General features: G+C 42.2%; 1 protein-coding gene across 2 annotated transcripts in view; it reads left to right on the top strand.

Moving 5' to 3' along the window:
* Positions 1–14,282, top strand: part of LOC122529491 (dentin sialophosphoprotein) — an 82,056-nt gene extending 67,774 nt beyond the window's left edge. For both annotated transcript variants that reach the window (XM_043655674.1, XM_043655675.1), the window contains 11 exons: positions 4,985–5,530; positions 7,529–7,749; positions 7,823–7,923; positions 7,993–8,109; positions 8,204–8,354; positions 8,425–8,763; positions 8,846–8,941; positions 9,047–9,176; positions 9,275–9,432; positions 9,513–9,617; positions 9,858–14,282. In XM_043655674.1, coding sequence (XP_043511609.1) covers positions 4,985–5,530; positions 7,529–7,749; positions 7,823–7,923; positions 7,993–8,109; positions 8,204–8,354; positions 8,425–8,763; positions 8,846–8,941; positions 9,047–9,176; positions 9,275–9,432; positions 9,513–9,617; positions 9,858–12,143 — 4,250 coding nt within the window. In that variant the 3' untranslated portion in view covers positions 12,144–14,282. The remainder of the gene's footprint in view (positions 1–4,984; positions 5,531–7,528; positions 7,750–7,822; positions 7,924–7,992; positions 8,110–8,203; positions 8,355–8,424; positions 8,764–8,845; positions 8,942–9,046; positions 9,177–9,274; positions 9,433–9,512; positions 9,618–9,857) is intronic.
* Positions 14,283–17,151: the final 2,869 nt, after the last annotated feature.

Raw genomic sequence — 17,151 nt, 5'->3', positions numbered from 1 at the left:
CTATCGTTCCTGGTGTTTCTCGAATTTGTCGGAAGCCTTGCTCTATTCTATTTCGTAGTATTTCAGCATTTTCAATCGATGCTGCGTGTACAATAGATTTTCAATGTCCCCACAAAATGAAAATCTAATGGATTCAAATCCGGAGAACGAGCAGGCCATGCAAATAGGACCTCCACGATCAATCCATTTATTAGCAAAGTGTTGTTTCAAAAATTGCCTGGCCACTCGGCTAAAATGCGGCGGAGCTCCATCATGCATAAACCGCATACGAAGTCTAATATCGACTGGAACTTCCTCTAATGTTTCGTGTAAACGCGTGCTCAAAAAATCAACGTATTTTGTGCCTGTTAGTTTCCCATCGAGGAAAAAAGGTCCAATTAAAAATTTGTCAATTATTCCTGCCCATACGTTTAAACTAAACTGGTGTTGATGTCTTGAATGCACAATGACATGTGGGTTTTCTTCGTCCCAGTTATGATTATTATGAAAATTGAATATACCATCCCTGGTAAAACTAACTTACTAGAGTTTGCTCTGTGTAATAAAATTCATTATATCTCATAAACGAAGACAGATAGGACATATATTTATATGACTTTTTTCCATTATTTTTGGGCGTACAAATGGGTCCCACAAGTTACGAAACACCCTGTATATAATATATGTATACTAGATAAATATTTGAAAACGCAACGAAGTTTTGAATTTATGAAAATGTATCACGTAGTAGCACTCTTTAACAGTAGAATTGGCTGTCTGAAAAGATTTTACGATTTTAATCCGTTTTAAGGGATTGTTGACTGTTCTAGTGCCAAAGGAAATTACCAGAAATCACTAGAGAATCATTCCAGTGAATTTCACAATCGTGATTGCTGTTTCTACTTTACAACACTCTACTGTTCTGAATATATATATACTTGGAGATCACACAATTTCGAAGAGAAACCCCTGGAATTCTACAAACCCTATTTCAAACGCTCTGTCCCATCTATTATACCGATTCGAAGATTACTTCATCGACCAGTGGAGCTAGATCACGAATCAGGAAACGAGGTCAGAGCACGGGGAGTATCTCTAAATCTCCGTCATTTATCTTCTTATACCGGAAGTCAATAATTTCTGCTCACCTGCCACAATAAACAAGCATTGTAATTAAACGTCTCCGAGTAGCTAAAGTTAAAGATTGACCAATTGAAAATGTACCTAGTCTTTCTAAGCTACATCAAATTGTGTTTAATGTGAAGGAGAGGAATCAGTTTTGAAATATTTGTCGATTCCATGAAGATTGACTAAACCAAAAAAAGGAAAAAGGAAACTAAATTGAATTGAGTTTAGTTCGAAAACTTTCCTTGGTGATAATTGGTGAAGTGAAAAGTAAAACTAGTGTAAATCTAATCAAAGATTGTCTTTCATAAGGTAGTTAGAAGAAAAAGCCTGCTAGCCTAGATATTAATATTATTATTAGATAATAATATTAGTATTATTAGATAATATTATTACTAGATGATAATATTAATATTAATGTATAAGAAGTAATAGACGTATAACATAAAATCATCGTCGAGTCAAAATGAAATTAAATCATGGTACAGAGAGAATAAAGTATCTTCTCATGTAAAATTCATTTTTCCTGCGATAAAGAAACAGACCTAGCCTATTAGATATTAACATTAATGTTAGAAAAAAAGTATAAAAAGAAATAAAAAAAATATACAAGTACAAACATAAGAAATATATAAAAAAATGCCCATTTTTCTTAAAATAAAAAAAAACTTAATCTGGACGTTAATATTAATATTAAGTACTTATAAAAGTATAAAGTGTAAGAAATAACAGACACACGATGTCAAAATCAAAATTAAAAGTCATAGTACACACAGAAAATAAATAAAATGTGTAAAAAAAAAAAAAAAAAAGAAACAAAGAAAGAAGAAAAAAATACCCATTTTTGTCGAAACGATCGAACCTAACCTAAAAGACCTAGCCTGTACATTAATGTTTATAGGATTGCAGCGTATAGGAATAATAAGAGGCGTTAATTCGGGTTCGAGGTGAGAGAGACGGCGAAGCGTGTCATCGGTCTCGAGCGTGACAGTCGCGAGGAAGCTGATGCACGGCGAGGCCGAGACGAAAGTTGGTCCCGTTCTATTATTAGCCGAGTTCCAGCCAAGTGCAACATCGCGATCGGGGGGATAGGAAGAACGCATATGGCCAGCAACGAGCGAAACGGAGCAGAGCAGGAAGGAGCGGAGCGGAGCGAGGCGGAGAGAGCCACCGCCTCTCGTCTCCTTGCTCGTCGATCTGCCTGCCTGGCTGCTGTGCGTTAGCCTCTCCGCGTTACTAGATCTCCTCTGTTTAGTTACTTTTTCTTTCTCTTTTCTTTTTCCCTCCACGCCTCGGACCTCGATACGGCGGGAGCCGCCGCAGATCCGATGAACTGATTGCGTCGAGATTTCAGATTTATCGACCGAGTATGTATTTTCAGGATGATGGGATATTTAGATTAGCGAGGAAAGTCTGGAACGAAATTATGTATGCCTCGAGGCTGGTCGGGCCTAGTGACTTTTTTTTTCCCCCCGGGGATTCTTCCAGACGTCGGCGATTTGGGGAATTACTGACGACAAGACCATTAACAGCTCGTTTCATTTTGCAGATTTCGTACGTTTTAAGCATCACGAGTCAACGTGTAAAAGAACTTTCGGAGATTTTGAGAATTTTGAAAGTATTCAGGATTAATTGTCGTTTGAGATGGATTTTAAAAGTGTCTTCGTATTCGAAGTGCAACAACTGAATTGGCGAAGAAAGAATTTAAGAATCAAGTACACGTCTTTAGAAATAAAACTAAATGGCTTTGGATCGGGGATCCAAGAATTTTTCGAAAATCTACTCAGCGGCTCTTTTCTTCAAAATTTCAGAAATATTAGCAATGTTAATTAATAATATTAATAATGCTGTGAACAATGGCCAGAATATTTCCTTTCGACGAAGAAAGCGCGTAAAAGGAAGCATTCGGAGGGTTCTTCGAAACTGCAAGAATTTTAAGAATTTCAAGTGTCGTAAATGATATACAGAAGGTAATTAGCAATCCATAACGAGGTTGCAATTAAGAGAAAGGCGTTCTCCGCTGTAATATGCTCGCGGTAGATTTTTGGGGAAAGTTGGGTTTAAAAGCTGTAACGTTTTACTTTCCTGCAAATTGGTCCATCGATAACATTTTACGATGGAAAAATACGGTTTGCTTTCTTTGCGAATCGTGTTTGTATTTTATGCCCGACGCAGCTGCAAATCCTGAAAGAATAACTTCCTCCGCGTTGGCCGCTTGGCACCGAGGGCTCTGGATCATTACCGAGCTGCAACTTTTTCGTACGTAGACACGGAAACCGCGTTAATTACCTCAAGCGTGGAAAGTCGAGCCACGCTAATTACAACAAAAATATAACAGTTGGTATATCGGTGGCTGGCGAGAAGTTTGTTGCATTGTAAGAAATATGTGTTAACGTGCCAAAGGGATTTATTTAACAAAAATGTCACGCTATCGCGCGAGATAATTAGAAGCAAAAATTCATTATATCACCGTCGTGATATAAAATGTTCATTGGTATGTTTATTGGAGATTTACAACGATCAAGATCGAAATTAAGCAATAAAACAGTCTCACAGTGGTTCTCACAGTGAAAAATTATAAAACAATTGCAAAAGAGTATTTACTTTCTACTATTTATTATCAAACTTCAGAAAAGAAGCTAATAATAAATACGTAGATGACAAGTAAGACGAATGGTATTTTAAATTTTTAATTTTACAATACGAGAGAGAGAGAGAGAGAGAGAGAGAGAGAGAGAGAGAGAGAGAGAGAGAGAGAGAGAGAGAGGTCGATATTAGAGGAAAAATCCGCGACTTTCGCCAGGGGGGAACTTTCTCCTTGAATCACCCTATAGAGTTTCAGCGCGCGCGAAGTGCAAAAAACCGCGCGCTGGTACAAGTTCATCGGACTTAGTCGATTCACGTCAGCCTCGCGGCGAATTGGAAACCATCAGGGGCTGCTCGTTTGTTTATACGACATTGTTATGCCTCGGTCGGAGTAAAAGCACGAGCTCTCTGCCATGCCAGACACACGATATATATATTCGCAATAAACGAAATTCCCCGCGCTGCACGTGCGAAATCGCGCTCGCCTGTATGCGATAAACTGCCTGACAGGCAGAGTCGATTCTCTATTCTCGCTTTCTTTCGAGCGACAGTCGAAACGAAACTATTTTCTGATGATAATGATATTAGTAACAAAGTTCCGATGCCTCGGGTTAGGTTAGAATACGTCTAGGGATATTTTTTTTTTTTTTTTTTTGAGAAAATTGTACAAATTGCAAGCAAACGATAAAAATATTTAGTTACACTTGATAATGATACTAAAAATACTCAGTCACGCTCGAGGGACTAACACTTCCGTTTTGGTATTTTGAGAATTTTTAAAAAACTCGAGGTTAATTTTATAACCTCACAAGCGAGTTTGATAAAACTAGGGACTGTAATTATCCAGGGAACCCTAGAAATTAAACGTGATTGAATCGTGAGGAAAGTTGAATTGATTTTTTTTTTTTTTTAATCGAGCGAAGAATTGAACGATATATCTCAATGTTGAAATAAAGAAATTTTCAGAAAACTGGTCAATTTGGCTTCCAAGTGATTCTTTCATCCACGAGGTGGCGAATTCTCAATCTTCTCGAAAGACCGAAAGTTAAAGAACGAATTAAAAATGAACAAATTATTATACACATGCGACGGGCTGAGAGTCACTGCCTCCGATTACTTAATCTTCCAATCTCGAACAGAATCTTACAAAACTGTTGCCCACTTTCAACTCTCTGCTTGCCCAATTCCGCGGGGTCACACACAAGATGAAATTAATACAACGTTTCCCAACTTTTGAGACAGCCTGTTTTGTTTTTCTTTTTTTTAATCTCTTGTTTCTTCACTTTCGTTTCAGGGACAAGCACGGATCTGGTGCCCCAGCTGCTGGGGATGTTCGACGAGCTAGCTCGCCGGGGCAATGGCTACACCGAGCACGTGGTACTTCCGTCTGCCTGCAACATACCGGCGGTGCTGCAAAAACGTTTGAGCCTGGTGTCCCATCGGGGCTCCATATTCGGCCAGTTCCACCCCGAGTTGTCCAAATCGCAGCCGGATGACGCCATGGCCGAGCACCCGACTTTGGAGAACACGGTGGACATAGTGGTGGCCGACGGGAAGGAGAACGACGCCGGAGAAACGGCGGAGAACGGTCAACAGGGGCACAGAAACGAGTGTACGATAGAGGGGAAGCCGTACAGACGCGAAAGCAACGGTCTCACGCCGTTCAGGTACAACAGACGATGCAGAAACGCTGGGAGGCCGCTGTCTGGAAGCTCGGTCGCGTCCTCTGGAAGTTCGAGCACCTCATCCAGCGGGTGCAGCAATCAGGGGAACCCGTGCACCATTAATCCTTATTTGGCATCGGTCGAGTCGCTGGCGGACACTTGCGCCAGCTCGCAAGGTGAGGGTTCAGTGCGGTTTGGTGAGATTGGCAGAAGTTGGAGACGCGTAAAGGTGGATTGATGGCGTTGAATGATTTATTTGAAAGAATGGTCGTTTAGATCAGTTCAGGGATTTCCAGAAGAATTTTATAGGAATGATTAAAAAAAGGATAAGATTAAAAAAGATAAGAGAGATGGTTGATTTGAAATTTGATGGTTCAGAGAGGTTTAATGAGGTTGGCAGAAGTAGGGGAAGCATAAAAGTGGATTGATGGTGTTGAATGATTTATTTGGAAGAGTTGTTGAATGGTCTTTTAGACTAGTTCAGGGATTTACAGAAGAATTTTGTAGGAATGATTTTAGTAAGATTAAAAAAGATAAGAGAGATGATTGATTTGAAATTTGATCGTTTAAAGAGGTTTAATGAGATAAAAGTAGGAGAAGCATAGAAGTGGATTGATTTATTTAGAAGAATCGTAGAAAAATCGTAGTTTTTTCAGGAAATTTTCTAGGATCAGAATTTTGTAGAAATGATTTTAGTAAGATTAAAAAAGATAAGAGAGATGATTGATTTGAAATTTGATGGTTTAAAGAGGTTTAATGAGGTTGGCAGAAGTAGGAGAAACATAGAAGTGGATTGATGGTGTTGAATGATTTATTTGAAAGAATCATAGAATGGTTTTTTAGGGTCAGAATTTTGTAGGAATGATTTTAGTAAGATTAAAAAAGATAAAAGAGATGGTTGATTTGAAATTTGATGGTTCAAAGAGGTTTGAGTTAGGTTGGCAGAAGTAGGGGAATCATAGGAGAGGATTAATATTGCTAGATATTTTATTTAGAAGAATAGTTATATTTAGAAGAATTGTAGAATGGTCTTTTAGAGAATTCAGGAATTCCGAATTTTTTAGGAGTGACTTTAGTAACATTAAAGAAGATAGAGCGATGATCGATTTGAATTCTGAGCCATTTTAAATATTCAAATCAGTTTTATCATATCTGACATTTCGATTTTATCTTCAGGTGGGATTAATTTTATAAGAATAGAAAAAAAATCAATCAATTTTGTACTATTTTAATTGCCCAAGCCAATTCACTTTATATTCTTCATCAATCAAGAGCTTCATTGATGGCATTCGCTTCATCATAAAATAATCTCCAGTATAATCCAATATAAGATGGACGTGTACATCTTCTTTTCATCTTCTTCAAAACCATACTACTGTAATTCTGCTTGAGAAAGATACAAGCCAAATCGAATTATCATCATCAAGAGTAGATCTATAGATCATCCCAGATTTTCCTTCAACACTTCTGTTCTTTGCGGAGTTCTACAATGCAGAGTATATAAATAAATGAGCGTGCAGGTGGACACAAGGAACGTGTAAAAAGCTTGGAAAATATTTTAGAAATCCAGATATATCGGTCGAAAGAGATTTCAAGGCCTTCGACTTTCTCCCCGGGTTTGTAGCGTAATCAACGGCAATGACAGTAATGATAGCGGCGGTAAACTTCTCTCTCGACATTCCGCGAGCGTCGTTAAAGGAAACGGTTGCCACGGAGGCTGAAATAGCGAGGGAACGTGCGCGTTTCGACGATCGAACAACCGTCTCTGATAACACGTTATACGTTAATAAACAATCTTTCGAGCGCTTTCGGCTCCTTCACTTTCATTTTAATGGAGGCTGTTTGACACTTGGAACCAGTTTGGGAGGGAAAGAGGAAACGTCTTTTGGTTGTGTCGACGATGAACTCTTGTATCAAGTTTATAATCCTGATGAGGACTTGAAGTGAATTTCTTGAAAAGAATCGGACGAGAATTAATCTTTATCAGAGATTTTGAATGGTTTTTGTTTGGAATCTCAGATCTTCTTCAACATTGTTTTGTTGTTTCAACTGGTGGAGTAATTTTTATAGATAGAATAAAAAGAAAGAAACGCGAGTAATTCGTCTGAAAGTTCTGCGCGTGTTTTTGTACTTTATTGGAAATAAACGTGTGTGTAAATATCTTGTAAATTAAGGTTCTGGAGACAGTGGAGTGGTGACAGTGTCGGAGACCAACTGTCGAATAGGAGACGATGGCAGCGATCAAAGAAGAAACAGTACAGAGGAAGATCCGCTCAATTCTCTGTGCTTCAGGCCGCGTTACTGCGACCCCCATAGGAACCCTATGGAAAGGGTGCTCCTTGAAATTGTCGACACCGAGGCGATATACGTGGAACATCTGCGACAGGTCATCCAAGTAAGCGTCATCTCTCATCATCCATCGAATCTCGTCATCCAAACCATGAGATTCATTTCATTATTTCTTTCAGGGTTACCTTATATTTTGGAGGAACGATCCGGCGTCGTTTGTGGATCAAATGCAGCTGAGTAACTTATTTAGTAATATTGAAGATATCTTCGAATTCAACAGGTAAAATAACTTCTACTTCTACGTGTTATAATATTATAAAATTATTAATCTGAAAACACTTGACGTCAGAGAGTTCCTGAAAGAGATAGAGGAATGTGGTCTGGATCCAATCTGCGTGGCAAACACATTCATAAAGCACAAGTCGGGATTCAAAGTGTATACAGAGTACTGCACCAATTATCCAAGGTAAGATTTAGCGGCATAATCCCTAATGGGGATGCTGCTCAGAGTTTGGTACATTCCCCTGTGTAAACGTAGCTACTAACACTGTTCATTTTAGCACAGTTTCCGTTCTGACCGACCTCATGAGTCAAGAAAAGACTGCGCACGCGTTCCGCGAGAGGCAAGCAGCTTTAGGCCACGCGCTACCTCTTGGATCCTTTCTTTTGAAACCTGTCCAAAGGATCCTCAAGTACCACTTACTTCTGGAGGTAAGTCGTACCTGCAGTTTTATCTCTGCTTGCACGTGAGATTTACATTTACACCCCTGTTGTTGCGCAGAACTTGTCAAAGGAGTACGCGGCGGATTGCGAAGTAAGAGAAAATGAGACTGAAGGTAGCAAGGCGATCGAGGCGGCGCTGGCTGCCATGACTGATATTGCCAAGCACATAAACGCGATGAAACGAAGGCACGAGCACGCGGTGCGTGTTCAAGAGATCCAGTCCCTTTTGTACGGTTGGCCTGGCCCAGACTTAACCACCAGCGGGGAGCTGGTTGCCGAGGGAAGATTCCGAATGCGAGGCGCCAAGGCTCCCAGGCACGCTTTCTTATTCGATCGCATGATTCTGCTCACCAAGAAGAAGGAAGACGGGCTTCTAGTCTACAAAGCTCACATTATGGTACATATCTTTCATGACGTTTCATTTCAATCACTCGTGTAATTTGTTTGTTAATATTTCGTTGTTATCGGTGTGTCGACAGTGTTCGAATTTAATGCTCATTGAAAGCATACCAGGCGAACCCCTCAGTTTCCACGTGATTCCTTTCGATAATCCTAGACTGCAGTATACTCTCCAGGTAACATGATCATCCGTTATTATTATTATAATCCTTGATAGTAATTTAATGTCAAATTGGTATTTTTTTTTTTTTTTTTGTTTTGTTTTGTTTTTCGCTTATCAGGCACGAAACTTGGAGCAGAAGAGAGAATGGACTTTGCAAATAAAGAGAGTGATTTTGGAGAACTATAACGCGGTCATACCGTCTCACGCGAGGCAGTTGGTTTTGCAACTTGGACAAACGCAGTCGGAGGGTAAGTTTATTCGTTAAATTACACAATTTACACTGTGAATAAGTTGATAATAATAATAATAATAATAATAATAATAATAATGATAAAACGGTTTACAGATGACACTTTGGCAGATAAAGGGTCGCTGAAGAAACAGTACTCCTCGCCTCCGGAGTACTTGGAGAAACGAAAACAGGAGAAAGAGAGGCGAAGGTCCGAGACAGGACTTAGACAGAAGTTTAAAAAAGGTGGCAGAAGGTCTGAGACGACAACTGAGGTACGATCAGTTTCAGGCATATCTTATACAGTATTCTTCAACTCTTCGTCTCTTCCACTTAATTCATTCATTCTCAACAGTATTCTCCAGCATCGCCACGGAAAAATCAAGCCGAGGATTCCGGCATGAACGACTCCAGAGAACACGGATTTAAATCTTCAGACGGACGCGGATCAAAAGTGAAGGTAAAAACGTAAATATTTTAACCTTGACTTGGAATCTGTGTTCAGAATTTTAAGGAATCATTTTCTTTTGTTCTTTTGCATTAAATATCATCGTGTTTTTAGGATCACTTTGCCGGTAACTGAAAAATCCAAGTTAGAATAAATATTTTACTTTAACGTGGAGTCCGTGTCCAGAATTTTAAGGAATCGTTTTTGTTCTTTTTGCATCAAAGTTTGAGAGACGTTTGTCATTGTGTTTAGGATCGCTTTACCGGTTGGAGGAGGAAATCCGAACCAGGTTTTCAATCCTACGTGTGCCTTAACCAGTCCGACGAGGAACAAAAGGAGGACACGATCGATACGGGATCAGCCACGATCGAGACCGAGTGCGCGATTATCGAGACGATCAGCGACAAGCACGCGAGCTCTTCGCCGCCTGAAACCAAAGAGAACAACGAACAGCAGACCCAGGCGCAAACGGTCGAAGAAATAGTTGGCCACATTCTCATGCAGAACCAGGAGTTCCAGAAACTGCTGGAGAAGCAACGAACGAACAGTATAATCAACGTCAGGCAGCAGCAACGTTTCAACAAACGCGTGCCCGCCGACACATCTGACGACAGCGACTCGGAGAACACGAACTACATCGCGGACAATTCGGTGAACAACAGGATATCGCGTATTAGATCGGCCCATCGCGAACGATTCGTCAAAACGAACAACACTTGGAACTCGTTGTCATCCTCGCGTGATCATCAGCAGCCTGCTCTGCAGCTGCTCTACGATAATTTGAGCAAAACCGAGAACAACAAGTCGGCGGACAACAACAGCAATTCGAAGAACAAGATCAACATCGTGCAGGAGAAGAAAGCGTTGTTCGAAACGTTCAAGAAACAGAGCATCGTGACCGAGAGCAAGGTTATCAAGACCGCGCTCAGGATAAGAGAGAACTCGTCGTCGAGAAACGAGGAGACACAGGCTTCGGATCGGATCACGAAGGCAACTGATGAAATCCAGATCGTGGAAAACGACAGAGGGAGAAACGACGAGTGCGAAACGACTGGCGTTAATCAGGAAGCGACAGAGTCGAGCAAAGGTTTCGGGAACTATGACAACCTGCAGCACGTGTGGGAAGGTTGTCTGCAGGAGGAGAGGAGCTTGGACGGGAACGACAGCCCGACTCGTCCAGCGGTCTGGCTGACGAAACTGTGCGAGGGCCTGCCGACGTCGCCACAAAAGTGCGGTTCGCTCCCGCGTAGCTTCCAAATCCATCCAAACTCTAACCAGAACGTAACGAAGTCGCGGTTCTTGCAGAGGGATGGCAAACCGATGAGCGAGAGGCCGTTCACCATAGCCTCCGACAAGCCGGCGGAGATCAATCTGGAGGACATGGAAAGGTACGCGTCCACGTGCCAGCCAGAGGGAAGAATCGCCAAGTTCCCGACCTCCGTTTCAACGTCCACGTCCACGTTCTTCTGCTCGTTGGACGACACACTGACCGACGCTTACTCGGAGATTCACATGTCGTCCACGACCGCGAACATCCATCCCGATCACAAGATCTACAGGGCAACGAACGCCACCAGCGGCAGCACGATATTCAAGAACGTGCTCTCCAAGGCTGGCAATCGTCTTCAGGGCCTGAGGAACACCATGAGCACCGAGACTCTGGAGTGTAGCGAGGAGCTGGAGAGAACCAAGTACTTTCGTTCCCTGAGCGCAGGTAAGTTGAAGAAGAAGGGCAAGACGAAGCATCCGAGGGAGTCGTCGTCGGACGTGGAAGAGCTGGTGGGATGCACGGCCAGAGGGGGCAGTTCGGACGTGAGAGTACCCTCGCTGTACTACAAACAGGGGAGCTCGAGTTTAGGTGCTCGCATCGCTCAGTCCGACTACGCGGACCCGACCGTCTTGTTCTTCGAGAGCAGACGGCACAGCCAGCAAACGCAACAAGCGAAGAAGGAGAAGAGGAACGACGACGACGAGGAGGAAGAGGAGGAGGAGGAGGAGGAGGAAGAGAGCACGGAGAACCGAGAGAGCGAGACGGACAGTTTCTACGAAAGATCGTTCGAGACGATTGAGAACTACGTGGACGTGGACGTTGACGACGCGTTCCGGGACAGTGCAATATTCAGCGACGTCGAGGAGGTCCTGGTGGTCAGGCCGCAGTCGAGCCAGCCGTCCGAGGACTCGCCACTGTTCAAGAACAAGGTGGCGCCGCCAGTGCCGGCGAAGAAGAGAGCAGAGTCGATCGCGACGATCAGTAGTCACAGCTCGGGGCGTGGCGTTGCAACGACGAGACGTTGCAAACCCAGCGTCGCTCAGAAACCCGACTACCTGAAGGTCAAGTCGGTTTTCTTGAAGGGCCAGCGGGATGAACAACTGGACTGTAAAGTCTCGTCGAGGTCTCTCGCGTCCTGCGAAAATGGAACGTATCGTTCCACCGAGAGCAACAGCGGCGAAGAGAAAGACGACGTGTCGGCGGGACAGAGTCAAGCGGGTTGGGTGAGGAAGATAGTTGGCCAGTTGCAGGGCCACGTCGAAACGTAATTTATGCCAATGAAAAGTGTACAAATCCTCGTAACCTTGAACGCAGGAATATCACGTTTGTCAACGTTTTCTTTTTTATATTTTAATCTAGGTATCCTTTCCTTACCTTCGCGAGTTGACGGAACAAAAAAGAAAAAAAGAAAAAAAAAAAAGATGAAAGTGTGTTTTGTAAAAAATTTGAACGCGCGGTCTGCAGATCGATTGTACTCGTATGGAGCTTGTTCTCGGGTATGATGTATCTGTCGAGTACAATTATATTTGAGATTATATATCTTGCTAGCGAGAAAGAGCGAGAGAGATTAATAGAACTAAGGGCGTTGGTTCGGACACAAAATTGAAATGCTTCGATTGAAGAAAGAAAAAAAATACAACGCGTACGTAACGAATCATTTTGGTTGAAAGTTTTTCATTCTGTTTTTTGTAACATTAATGTCAATGTTTGCTCGAAACTGTAGAGAACAAAGAATATTATTCTTATGCACGTGTTACGTTGTTTAATTCTATTTGTGCCTTGCGTCAATCTCCGATCTGTGCAAGCACAAAGTTGTCAGCGTGTTGTGTGCAACAAATTGAAACGAATATTACTGCCGAACAATTCGTCTTGTCGTGTAAACTAGCGGTGAAACTGTTGTAAGTGATGTACTTTCTCAAATATCGTATGTCGTATTTAATCCGTGTCATGTATAAATTTAAAGGAATAATACAGGGTAATCGAGGATTGCTCTTTTGGAGATCGTTTCTTGTGTCGTTCGGTGATTGAAATGTTTAAATAAGATTTAGTCGCTCGACGAGACACTCGGCCGCGGTGTAAATAAATAAATTGTTACGACGAACGCGAATTGGGTTGATATTGAAAATTTTATGACCACCCTGTATTGTTGCGAGGAGAAGTAACAGTTTTTTCACATTTTAACGTGTCGTTAGTCGGATTATTGTTGATCGACTGATTATTTTAACCGTCGGTGTTAAACGACATTGGAATTAACTCGTTAGGATTCGAAAATCATTTTATTTCAGTTTATTTTTCAAGAATGAAAGGAGAAACGTTACGTTTTGTTTTCTTTTTTTATTTAAGTATTTTTTCTTTTTTATTTAAGTATTATCGTAGAACCTAACGAGTTAAGCATCAAGTTCAACAAGAACAAGATGAGAGAAAGAGCGTACGGTATGTTTAAGACTAGACAATAATGGACCCATGATGCAAATGAGATTACGATTTATATTTGCAGTCACATACACACACACACACACACACACATACACTGTGCAGAAGATTTAGTATCCTTGCAATAAATCGACTTGATTATTGTCAACCAGCGTCGCCTTTTATTGATCATTGTCACATCGTGCAACAAGGATGCAAAGATAATAGGATGTCCAGGTTCAGGTGAACTCGATTATCTCGTCACGTATATACTTATATACTTCAGGTAGATTTTATTACGAGAAATGTTTATTTACAAGAGGTTTCGGCTAGTCACTGTTTACAGATACAAGGGTAAATGATACGCAACGTTCATAAATTAGTTTCGCAAATATACTGTATACAAAAAAGAAAGAAAGGAAGAAAGCAAGAAAGAAGAGGAAAAGAAGAGAAAGCAACGATTCTAAAGTAACGTGAACGAAGCTGAGCGAAAACTTAGGGGAGAAGAAAAAGAAGAAAGGAAACGATCGTTCATTATACACATTATGTACAACTGGTAGTAACTATATAATACACTTAATCGTTCGCTATTATATATCCTCGAGTCAGAGCCCTTTCCCCATCGGAAAGGATCTTCTTTCTTTCGAATCTCTCCGTGAATATAAATATAAAGAATAAATTAAGATTTATCGTTATTTCGTTTACAGAGTCTTCTCCGGCGATCGGCACGTCGCAGAAAACGCGTTTCACCTAACGAAAAGAATCATCTTGTAACAACGACACGAGACGAGGAAGTGTTTTCTTTTTTTTCTTAGTGCATTTCATTCGATTACAAGATTACATCATCGTACGCATTCTAATCGCTCGAAATCAACGCTGCCCTTGAGATTAGACTTTCACTGCTAAAAAATTTCTCCTTGTCGCTGTCTGATGGTGTGCAGCGAAGAACAACACGGACAGCAAGGACGCTTCGTTCAAGGACAACACCGATTTGAAGGAAAAAAAAAAAAAAAAAACCGGAGACAGATTGTGCCACTTTTACTCCTCTGCCGCATTCATTCAGAACAGGTGAGACAGACAGTGTTTTCCAATCAGAATTTCTCCGGGAATTTACTTGTTTACGCAATTAAAAAAAAAAAAATAATAATTAAAACACCAATAATTATTCGTAGGTCTCGTGCAAGAAAAATTCCAACGAAGAGGACACGTTCACGAGCATTGGAAAACACTGTTTATTCAACGCGAGATCTCTTCCTCCTCCTTTTTTTTTCTATGCAGCGTCTCGCCGAGAAAGCTCCTTCTTAAACCTAGAAAATTCATTTACGCGACGAGACGACGCGCTCGTTCTCATCCTATGTAATCTCGTTTGCAAGAAACATATCGTCGTCTCTGTCTCGCGGCTAAAGCTTTGGTTAATAACATCGCTGTCGACGGTATTGACGATTCTTATAGTCCCTCCCCTCCCTCGAGAAACAACGCGAGCTAACGAGATCTCGATCATCGTTATTTTCACGCTTTGCAATCCTTTACACCTCTTTTGAACTTGCATTTTCTTCTCCGAAGAGCATTTTTATTAAATATATATATATATATATATATATATATATATATATATATATATATATATATATATATTTATATGTACGTGTGTATATATACATACACAACATGTGTATATATATACACATATATTTTCTATAATTCATTTTCATTATAATAATATTCTTTTCATTATCTTTATTATGTTTCAGACCGTAATTCTTCTGTACGCCGTCGTCAGCCCGTTTTGGCCGCCGGAAGTGACCCTTTTTTTCTCTTTCCCCGTATCACGATCTTTACTCCCAAATGTTTTTCCCTTTCCTCCAAATATTTCGTTGCGAACCCTCCGTCAACAGACCGAACGTGACTTTCCATTGCTTCTTCCATCACTGGTGGCAGCTTGCTCTTCGTCGCGATAGCCCGCCCGCCTTCTCTCCCGCCTTTTTCATCGATCCCTAGAGAAAGAGGAGGTAGAAAAAACAGCGAGAAAACGACGAGAAAAGGCCCGCGACTCGATCGCGAGACCGCTTTATTACTAGAATTATTCGCGATGCCTGGCCACGACGCGCCAGGAGAGAAATCGAGCGCGGCGAGGGACGCGACGAATTGCGGAGTCACAAATCGCGGGAGAACTGTCGAGAACTGAACAGTGCAGCTAGCGCAGGAGGAAGGTTCTCGAAAGCAGTTAACGTGCGAAACAGAGAACAAAAAGGGGAGAGAAAGGGAAAAAAAGAAAGGAAAGAAAAAAAAAGAAAGAAGAAAAGAACGAGGGAAAGATGCGATAGAAGAAAGTGGAGACTAACGCGTGGCTCGTTTGCATCGAGCAGCACAGATGGCGCGATGGTGTACGAGAGAGTCTTAAAAACGGTCGACCTTAAAACGAAAAATCGATACGGCGACGCGAGTGTGTGTGTGTGTGTGCAACGTGGAACGAAGGTTGAATTACAAAACGATCGATCGATTAAAATTAAACTACGTATGTATCTACGCTTTGACACGAATACGTCACGTTGCAGAAAGGTTTGGTGGTTGGTGGTGGTCTTGGTGCGAAGGGGCCGCGAAAGTCGCAAAGGAATTATATTGTTTGGCACTGATACCCGTCAGCTTGAACTCAATACGCTCGCCGTTTAGCAAGGAAGAGCCCAGAGCATTGGTAAGTCACGTGTTCCAGCCCTGTTCGTGATCGCTCTCTCTGTTTATGGCACATCGGGTATCTTCCTTGAAACTTCGACTCCATCATCCGTTTTCTTCGCTCGCGTCCAGCGAGGTTTTCCCCGAGGAAAGGAACAGAGAAAGAAGGAAACAAAAGCTACAGCGTGTCTACGAGACAGAATTGTCCACCGTTACGATTCAGCCTGCCAGATCTGTCTGTCCCATCTCGGAACCAAGACGTCGTCGAAGGCTTCACTTCCGGCGCCAGGTACGAAACAGCGTGTCGCCGAGACTTACGTCGGATAGTAGCACAAGAACACACATTAAAATCATAGATGATCGCGCGTCGTTAGTTACGCGTTGTTACGCAAGTGGCTGTCCGCTTGGCTTTCCCTTTTGGTTTCCTCCCGGACCATTTTCTCGCCGCGATTCAGATGACTATGTGGATCTCCACGTACCTCCGCTCGTCCCATTTTCTCTCGCTTCGTCGTTTCTCACCTCGTCGTTCCTCTCGTCCACAGTAACCCGAACACGCACGCAATTATGCACACTGCACGCGCTATTGGGTCGAGCGTTTCACAAACCCCCACCTCCACCCTTCAACCCCAATTCTCCCAGTTCTCCTCTCCTCGTCACTCGATCTCGCTTTCACATCTCGGAACCGCCCTCTCCTCGAAACCTGGCCGAGGTTTACGCATCGCACACGTCCAAAAGGAGCACGCACACACGCACACACACATACACATACACATACACATACATACACACACGCGCACACACACGTCACGGTTTATCGATACAATGTATAATAACGCGTTATTAGATCCTTCATGCGCGACCGAGGCCCGCGCGTTGCCCCAAGCGAGAGATTCCTCAGCCTCGTCGAGCGTGCCATTTTACCGAATGTCCTTTTCGCTCCTCGTTCTCTCAGCGTCATGCCCGCGAAACGAAAATCGGACGATCGTGCCTGTCCGTGATTAGCACTTGGCTGCTAACGGATGATAATCGGCGTATCGAGCTCTTTCTCTCTCTCTCTTTCTCTCTCTCGTCGAACGAGACTTTAAAATAACCACCCAGCCCGGGGGGGTAGAATTGGTCGGTGAGCGAAGTTTAAAACACTTGGACGACGTTTCCCCTTTGAAAGTGACTCGAGGTTAAAAATTCGTCAGTGTG

Source organism: Frieseomelitta varia, unplaced genomic scaffold (assembly GCF_011392965.1).
Source record: "Frieseomelitta varia isolate USP_RPSP 00005682 unplaced genomic scaffold, Fvar_1.2 scaffold_29, whole genome shotgun sequence".
NCBI lineage: Eukaryota > Metazoa > Arthropoda > Insecta > Hymenoptera > Apidae > Frieseomelitta > Frieseomelitta varia.
The sequence above is the reverse complement of the archived record's forward strand: the minus strand, read 5'-3'. Positions and strand labels throughout refer to the sequence as shown.